At 39.5% G+C, this 9,398-nt stretch overlaps 1 protein-coding gene across 2 annotated transcripts; it reads right to left on the bottom strand.

The window, feature by feature from the left end:
• Window positions 1-2,931: 2,931 nt before the first annotated feature.
• Window positions 2,932-8,311, bottom strand: angel2 (angel homolog 2 (Drosophila)). 2 transcript variants are annotated; one of them, XM_007245479.4, is made up of 9 exons: window positions 8,058-8,311; window positions 6,997-7,433; window positions 5,900-6,129; window positions 5,641-5,710; window positions 5,102-5,523; window positions 4,571-4,679; window positions 4,296-4,329; window positions 3,827-3,993; window positions 2,932-3,547 (listed from the first exon to the last, which is right to left on the bottom strand). In XM_007245479.4, exons 1-9 carry the CDS (start codon window positions 8,105-8,107, stop codon window positions 3,396-3,398), a joined length of 1,671 nt encoding a protein of 556 aa, XP_007245541.2. In that variant the 5' UTR covers window positions 8,108-8,311; the 3' UTR covers window positions 2,932-3,395. The 2 variants fall into 2 exon arrangements, with proteins under 2 accessions (XP_007245541.2, XP_049336432.1); XM_049480475.1 differs by lacking the exon at window positions 8,058-8,311 and adding an exon at window positions 7,999-8,017.
• Between the last annotated feature and the right edge of the window lie 1,087 nt (window positions 8,312-9,398).

Below are 9,398 nucleotides of genomic sequence, written 5' to 3'. Positions count from 1 at the left end.
AGGGTTGGAACTAACTGTGGTATAATAAATATTTGAAGTTGTTTTAGTACTGTACCAGGCTCTACACATTCTTTTTTGAAATTATTTCTAATGTGATTTTTCTCATTTCTTACCTGTCCTCTTGGCTTCTTCTTGCCACAGTGTCCAAGTAGCTTTTTTTCCCAGTTTTTGTGCAAATATGTCTCATATGAAATGGAAAAAGCAGAGTCAGAGACTATAAGTCTGCTGGCATGATCAGAACTGCATTGCTGGGTAAATGAACAAGGTACCGGAGAAATCAAATTTTACATTCTAAGTCTTATGAATTATGTTAACTGAAAGAACTGAAATTATTTGAGCCAAACAAGCTGTGATGTAATACTGGTCCCTAAATGTGAATTTCCCTAAATCCTCACAGACATACTCCTGATCATCTGTGTCCCTGAGTGAGAGAATCCTTCAGTTGCAGCAGGGGTAACATAGTCTGCTATAATCTTCTTACTGCCACTGCACCAGATACAGGGGATTTACCAAAATTAATCTCTCACTTCTCATCTGATCTCCACCCACCCGGACAGACATGATGAGCGTCCACCTTTGTCCTCTGTTCAGATGTTACATTTTTATTGTCACTGTCTGAACAAAACCTTGTATCTTTGAAATGTTTGCTTTACAGAAGTCAACATGTTTTTAATTTATAAAATAAGTTAATGTAGCAATAGTTTATATTAGATTTTTGAATAAGCACTTTTGTTGGTTCCATAATCAAGTGTTCAACTGTAAATTTTAATAATTCTGAACATGGGACATAGGAGAGTCTGCCTGTGTGGGTTGATTCTTCTATAAGAAACACTCATCAACCTAAATACTAGGCTAAAGTTAGTCCAAGGGAAAAACAGTTGTCAGCAAAAGCTCTTTTGCCTTCCATGCTGTTTTAAGCTGTAAAGTGTCTTTGATGCTGACAGGCAGAGATTACGTGAGAGCCCCATAATGTACAGAAGCAAACCTGGCAGAAGCATAAAGCAAAATCACTGCTGTAATAAATGTGGACAGGAGTGCAGATGAGAAAGCCAGTGGTGAAAAATCATCAAAACAGTAAAGTGATTTTTTTTTTCTTAACTTTACGGAGACTCGTTCACTTTCCAGTGTAAAGTCCACTATGAAAAGAAAGCTGCAAAAATGATTAGTATAAAAACGGTGTAAGGTCAAGAAAACCTATCCATATGTATCCCAGTAGTTACAGTGTTTTAGCTTTAACTGCTTTATGAAAAGCAGCCAATTAAGACATACAAACTTTATAAATATCAGTATTAAAACCACAGTGACACAAACCTTCTGTTAATTGTAAATGATGTAAACAAAATTTGCTATTAAAAATATATAAATAAACTTTTATAGCCACATTTGTAATGTACAGTATCTGTAGTAGTATGAGAAATATAAGAAATGTAGAATATGTACACTTCAAAATGCTGATTTTACTCAAAGCCCTTACACTTACCTTGTAATGCAGCTTTAGGAATGCTATACTAAGTAGGGACTTAGATTGCTCACTACCAACCTATTTGTTATGTCCTGGATTCCACAAGATGTTGAAACATTTGTTTGAGATTCTGGTCCAGGTTGACATGATTGCATAACAATTCCTGCAGATTTCAAGGACATCCTTTAAGCTGTGATCTTCTGCTCTCCCACATTCTTAAGGTGTGGATTCTGAATTCGTCAATAGGATGCCCACTAAAGAACTCTGAACCCATTCTTCAATTCATGAAACCAGTTTGAATTTACTTTGAAATTTGCCACCATCATGCCAGAAGCAGCTGTGGAGCGAATAGATGGCTAAATTGTGATTATTAATATTGATTCACATAAATGGCTTAAACTGTGCCAAGTAAACTTCTCCACATCCACCAGCCTGTAATGTGAGCACAAGGTGGGTTGGGTCCATTGGTTTAGTTGGTGTCAATTTCTTTGTGCATTTTACTTTTTTTTCCTAATGTTTAGGTGTACATTTTTGCGAGAATGTGTCCTGTGCAGCCTCAGCATTTAGTTCTTGCCTGACAAAAGTAGAACTTGCACTCGTCTTGATGATATAGTCCATTTTTGTTGAGGTTTACCATGTTGCACATTCCAAAATGCTTTTCTGTTAACCATTTAAACAGAGCGGTGATCTACCACAGCCTTTTTATCATCCTGATCCAGTCTAGACCCTTTCTATTAAACTCTTTTATCAACACAGTGTTTCCATCCATAGGTTTGCGATCAAGAGGAAGCTGTCTGAAAGGGATGTTCGGGTGCTAACCCGGATTGTATCCAAAAAACAACGGCTGCCCAAATCACAGCAGAATTTACCTCAACTCTCCTGTTTCCACCAGAACTGTCCGTCGGGACAATAAATTATTGTGGTCTAAAACCAGGTGTTTCAGTTTCAGTTTATTGTCCAACCCCTGCAGTTGTACAGCTGTTCCTAATACACTGCTCAATACTGAATACTACTACAAATGAGGAGAATCAAAGTGAGTGTCCAAAGCTTTTTGTTTTCAAAAGCAATAGTCCCTGCTTGGCAGATACTTTGTGAATAGCTGTGTAACTCAAGAGAATACAAAGCGCTGGGCTAGCAGATGGGGAAAATTAGCTGTCAAGAGATGGTGGCTTCCATTTCTCAAAATAAAGCATAGGTGTGCTTACTAATGCGCTTACACAGACACAAAAGAAGGCTGTTATCATGACTCCACAGAGGTCACGTCTGCCAGGAAAAGTGTGCTGATTTACAATCAACTTTCGCCTTTAAACACTAATTAACATGTTTGAGTATAAAGGAAAGCTGATCAGTTTAAAATGTGGGGCAGCTATTAACATAGGTTGACATATTCACTACAGAATCTCTATTTTCCTTGAACTGTAAAAGATGAAAAAGGAAGGTAAATAAACAAGAACAAATACAAGGACAGAAACTGTATATTGTTGTATATTTCATTTGCATCTGACTTCAGTAGCACCAATCAATTTATTTCTTGTACAGTTTTTAAAAAGTAGGAAACAACAATTATGTCACTCCTGGTGCCATTACTATTTAATTTATTTTAGTACTTAAAATGTCAGCTTTCAATACTATGAAAAAATTGTATTATAAAATGTACATATAAACAGACTTTTTTCTTGAGAAACCACAAATTAAATCAAATATGTTAAAAATGCACTCTACGTATCCTGTGATCTCCTGCCAGTGTTTGACAAATTTTAATGTACTTTGGGGGAAAAAACATTTACTAGTCCTACAGATCATGCAAATTAGGGGAATACATATGCAAGTGAAATGTCTCTGTTTTCTCCCCTTAGATCTGCTGCACCATAATGCAGAAACTAACGATCAGTGTAATCAGTCCAAACTTATTAAAAGCTTATTAAACGCTGGATCATGAGTGTAGCCGGAATCGAGCGATAAGGGGCAGGTGATCAGAGGAGTTGTGCTGGTTGGGCAGGCTGTTGACCTCTCCCAGCTCGGCCTCGGTAACCAGGGCCAGCCTGGCTAGCAGCTGCAGACCTCGCTCTGCCGGCACACTGCATTCTGAAAGCAAAGAGACAGAGGCATGGCAACCAGAAAGCACACGTCAATACACAAACAAGAATTAAAATACAGAATGTGTATTGTGGTAGGCTGCACTTCATGTACAATTCAGTTGTTAGTTGTTGAAGTGATTGTTTGCTGTAAATTACAGACGTTTAGAAATTATACTGCCTACAGCATGTCTTAAGCAGCCTCATCAGCATTAACAAGACAGCAATGTATTTTGTAATTTTTTATTTTTTATTTTTACAAATGTGCCACGGCTGCTGCAAACCGTACCTGTCTGACCAGAGGCATCCTTCTGATTTGCCGAGTAGAAGATGTAATCCACAGTGATGGCTGTCCTTGAGTGACAGGTAGTGATTTCAGGCTGCCCATTCTCTTTCAGATTGTGTGAGTAAACTGAGCTTAGCTTCAGACCGTGCTCGATGCTGGCTTTGTTCAGACTGGGGGTGTTGGGGGGGGCAGAGAAGAAGTCATTTGGAATGTCTTTATACATGGTTATGTCACCACTGTGAAGAAAGTGGCGAGTCAATAACTAGACATGGCACACGGCACTGTGAGCAGTCCGTTCATGTTAACCTGACTGAACAGCTGTGCTGACAAGTTTTACAAAAGAAAAAGTAAGAGGAAAAATGTCAAAAGGTACTACTGTCAGTTAAAACATATAAAGGCATAGTTGTAAATGTCTGCTATAAATTATACATTTAAAGCAATAATTTAGAATGATACTTTAAAATCATTTTACCTGTTGATTGAGGCTTCCTGCTGCAAATTCTTTTCTATATGTTTTGTGTTGAGGGACCAAAAAAGAGAAAATTAGTCAATCAGAAAGCAAACTTTAGATGTCTTAATATCTATAATATCAGGAATGGGTATGGGAACCAGTCCTTTCTACTATTTAAGTAAAGAGAAATAATCAAAAAACATGTTTTTAGATTAAGATGTTCCAGCATATTTGTACAAAATCAGAAACTTTACTGCTACTAATAAACTTTTTTCAGATTTAAAGCTAATGATCACCTTTGGACCGGAGTTCATACTGGCACCGCTGAGAGATGCCCAAGCTGGGAGGCCAAATGGGGACTTCAAGGATACGCTGCCCTCTAGAGCTTTCTTCCTGTCCTGAAACCTATTAAAACAAGAGGAAGATGGAGATAAATGAATTAAAACAGAGACTGGATAAAAGTCAAAACCGAGAGACTGGAGAAATATTTATGCACCATTACCATGTGGGATATTAGTGATAGCCTGTAGTGCTACTGATGCCCAGTATAAATAGCAAGTCAAGTAGCAGAAAAAGCAACATTGGATATTTAATAGTATGGTATCTAATTACTAATAAATCTGAAATTGCACACGCCACACATTTACTTCTAGTAGTTACCACATGTTCCCTAAATATAAAAATAATAAACAATGAGATATGTATTATGCAAGTTTTACAATTAATTAATTTTACAAAGACCATTTTTGCACACTCCCAGCTCCCCTTAAAACATAAAAAACTGCAACAATGTAACAGATTGTTAGATCTTAAATGGCATTCCTCACCTTCCCAATAGGCATGCCTACATACTCCAGCTTGCTCTCCTTGATGAATCTGTAGAGGGGAGACTGGGGCACGGAGTTAAAGTCTCCACAGAGCAACACAGGACAGGAGCCTCCGTCAGCTAGCCGGGCCACACGGCTAATCTCCGCCAGCAGCATGGCCAGCTGGGAAAGCTTGATGTCGCCACGCCTGGGGTTGTATAGCAGATGTGTATTGGCCACACAAATGCTACAGGCAGAGCCTGAGGGGTCCACAGGTTGAAGCAGGAGGATCAAACCTACATTGTCCCGGTCCAGCAAAGGGATTCCTTGACGGAAGTATTCCACAGGGTGACAGGAGAGTAGGGAAAATCGGTCACGCCTGAAGACCACAGCACAGCCATCGGGCTTTCTGCCAGTTCGTCTTTTGTACTCACAGTGGTAGCCTTAAAATGAGAACAACATTACACATTTCTATATATACACATGTATTTCTGCCATAAGAGTTATGTTGTTACATTGTGGTACATAATACTTCTCTAAAGTCCAAAAACATCCAGTACCTAGAGATTCTAGCATGGGTTTGATCTGCTTTTGATAGTGGTCTTCTTGCACCTCTTGAAGACACATAATCTAAGGAGACAAAACGTAATTTAATAAAAATCATGACAACACAAAAAACTGACCAGAGTCAGTGTTTATGTTCCTTTGAAGACACCAAAGGTTTTGTGGCTAATTTATAAAGGATGCAATATCCACATCATAATGATAGCATGTGTAACACAACCTCTTATTTACAGGTAAAATACACAATTCACTTACATCTGCATTGTGTCGTTCCAGCTCTTTGATGATATTGGTGAACCTGTACCTCCACTCCAGTATGCGTGGGTTACAGTGTTTGTAAAGGTAAGCATTGCTAAGGAGCAATTCTTGGGAGAGAATATTGTAGGACATCACTGAAAAATCAAAGGTCTGCTTATGTATGCTTCCGTCTGCCTGTGGTCCACAGCCATAGGGTAGAGAGAGGTCCTCCCAACGTCGCTTTAACTCTGTATGCACAAATAAATACTTAGTTCTTATCAAATCTATTTTACATTACTTTTTTCATCTATTTACTTTGTCACAGGAATCAAGCTGTCTATATTCCATCTACTGCTGCACTATGTATAAGATACCCTCATAACCAGTTATCAGTGGAAAGATTAGCCACAGAACCCCCCCTGACCAGATATTTTTGAGTGGTTGATAATTCTCATCACAGCTGTGACACCAAAACAGTAATAGCATTTGAGTGAGTGCTCTAGTGGTACAAGTGACTTGTATTTTTCTGTACATGACAATTGTTGGTACAAATTGTAAGTAAACATTCCTTATATACAACACACTTACAAGCCACTTGCCAATTTGTTATTCTCTCAATGGGTGGGTAGATGGCACTCTTTCCTCACATCACTCACAACATGATTCTGGTCAGCATGTGTGTCTGTAGATGTATTAGAGCTGGGCTGCTGTGCTTTCCTCTAAGTGTGCAGGCTACCCAGTGATGCTGCATCAGAGGCAGTTGGGAAGGGGACAGTGTCTGATAAGTTGTTTAAGGGTGTGTTAGCCTTCACCCTCCTAGTGTTGGAGGCATTGCTAGTGATACAGGGAGTTTTAATAAGCGGGTTGGGTAATTAGCCTCTGAAACTGGCTAGAAAGTGGGATAAAATTTGAATGATACAACCACCAAAATATCTTGTCAGTGTTGGTATATTTGTTGTTGAACAGGGCAGGCAGTGTGCATACAAACTGATGGGATACAGACAGTAGTTATATAATACTGAGTACCCTGCTTACAATGGATAATGAGCATATGTGAAAGGTATATGTACTCTGTATGAAAAAGTGGTGAATCAGTTACTATGCTGCTTCATCACCTGTTTTATTCGCGGAACTTGGTGGGAATTTCCCAGGTTTCAGCGGCACGCCAACAACATTTTTTAGCCATGGTGGACTCTGCTCCCGGTTTTCACCTGGTACTGAGCGCTTAGGACTGCGCTGTACTTTCACCTGTTCCCCTGTTACCTTTTCCTCAGTGCTCTTCCTCCTTTTAAATGGGGGGTCTTTATCTGATTGGTCCATTTGCCCAGTAGAGAGAGGAAGGCCGCCTTGGAGAAAAGTGTTGGGTCGCCTCCACTCTCTCCAGCTAAAGGAAGAGTGTTTCTTGCTGATGCTGAGGCAGTGGGGCTGCTGTTGGTATGGATGACCACTCCACCATGAACACGTGGGCTGATACCAGGGTCTCCACACACCGGCAATAAGCTGAGTTTGAGCAGAGCCCACTACGCTCAGAGGACGGACAAACATGGGTCGACTGTAAGAGAGAAGAAACTCAGAATTTTTTCCAGACATTTCTGACAATTTGCTTTAGTGAAGACAGTGATGAACAATAATATTAGTGGATGTTTAACGGCATATTTACTGAACTTAAGAAGAACACGATGTGGAAATAATGCGAATGTAAAATATGCACTTTATCAATTGTACTGTTTTAATGCTGTAGAGTAAATGTGATATTTGGGCTAAATACAGTCCACAATTTTACACTTACATACATATTTATAAACCAGCAGACATGCACATAAAATAGTGTAAATATTGAATACTGCCATCAGGTATCGAGTAATAGAGATCAGTGTATTAATCTTTTCTCTCTCTGAATGTATGAGGATGGTAAATCCAGTCTCCTCCAGTACAGAACAACTAACCGCCCTTCTCGAGACTAAGGGGTCACGCGGACCACAGACCCCCACAGAGAGTTCAGCTAAAGATTAAACTGTTATACTGAGACGGTCATTCAGCGCCAGATACCGGGCTAAGAGTTAGGAGAAGGTAGAGGCAGGGGGTAACGAGACGAGACGGTTAGCTAACGGACTCACTCGACTAAACGTTAGAGAGCCGCTGAGAGAGCGGAGCGGAGCCGAGGCGCTGGACTCACCCCGGGGCTGCAGCTGAACCGGCATAGCTTATGTTTGGGTGTCGATACATAGACCTACAGGAGTCCTCTCAACCAGTCGATCACCTCCCACCACCTCCCACCACCATCCCTACGCGGTCAGTGCAGCAGTAATAACACTAATAATAACAGTAATAGTCACAGCAGAGGGCTTGAGGTAAAATCGCCCCAGTTCACCGCCGCTAAAGCTAACTAGCAACATGTAACCAAAACAAGGAGGCCCTCACAGGTGACGTCATTACGGAGACTCGAAGGGAACAGTTTTGCGTTTGTGCCAAATTACCGGTTTCAGGAGAGCCTGCCCACTTTATAATTTAATTATAGGTTTAATTTTTATTAAATACAAAATTTGATAAAAAGATTCCAAACATTTGTTTGTTATATACATTTATTAACTAGTTTTCGCCAAATTAAAAATAGAAAACAATGTCATAAATCCATATGTCCAATATAGCTTATTTTTAGCTGTATATAGCTGTATTTCTGTAATAATAGTTGTTCGAACTTTGTGACTTAATTTTGTGTTTTCTTCTGTGTTTTGGATTGTATGTTGTGCAAAAAAAAAAAAGCAAAAAATGACTGCGCACCGCGAGTGAGTCCAAAATGAACCGGGGTGAGCGGAGCTAAACGGATAAAAGCTCGAATTATTATTAGTAAATAATAACTACTTGTCCTGGATATTAGAAAATTAATATCCATTATTTGCTGATAACTGAGAGAAACTTACCTGTATGTCTCAGTTTTCTACAGGTTTTAGACAGTAAAAGCGTATCACTGCTACTGGGAGCTGATACTGGGTGGTGAGCTGATGCTGAGTTTAAAAGACAAGAGAGTTCTGTATTTATCAGGAAATTAGGACATTTTAATTATAAAATGATCAAACATTTATAATTTTTTTTCAGTTTTTTATGATGGGAATAATTTTAGACTGATTCGAGGGCGCCCTCTAGTGGTGTAACACGCCCAGAGTACACTCTCCTCTACAGAGTCTCTAGCGTCACTGCAGCTGTGAGCTGATTGGTCGGTGAGCTGATGATGGAGTGATATGTAGAGAGTTTATTCGGTTTATAACGGCGGTAAAACAGTGGATATTCTTCTTTGCTGAGGAAATGAGAACGATGTAAAGTATAAAGTACTTTGCTCCATAGGAACCCATTCATTTTGGACTCGCTCGTAACGAATAGCTTCTAAAATGGTTATTCTAGGTTCTTTGGCCCTACTCTCTTTGTAATGAGCTAGAGTAAGTAATAAAACACAAACCGTGCACCTGAAGTGCAGGGAGTTATACATTTATATATATCGTTATTCCATAATCCACACTGC

This window comes from Astyanax mexicanus, chromosome 1 (assembly GCF_023375975.1).
Source record: "Astyanax mexicanus isolate ESR-SI-001 chromosome 1, AstMex3_surface, whole genome shotgun sequence".
In the NCBI taxonomy this organism is placed as follows: domain Eukaryota; kingdom Metazoa; phylum Chordata; class Actinopteri; order Characiformes; family Acestrorhamphidae; genus Astyanax; species Astyanax mexicanus.
The sequence above is the reverse complement of the archived record's forward strand: the minus strand, read 5'-3'. Positions and strand labels throughout refer to the sequence as shown.

Coding starts and splice junctions, on each gene's coding strand:
- angel2 (XM_007245479.4), bottom strand. CDS start 8,107: ATGTATCGACACCCAAACATAAGCTATGCCGGTTCAGCTGCAGCCCCG. Junction 6,130..6,996: donor AAGTTCCGCGAATAAAACAG/GTGATGAAGCAG, acceptor TTGTGCATACAG/AGTTAAAGCGACGTTGGGAG. Junction 4,330..4,570: donor GTATGAACTCCGGTCCAAAG/GTGATCATTAGC, acceptor CAAAACATATAG/AAAAGAATTTGCAGCAGGAA.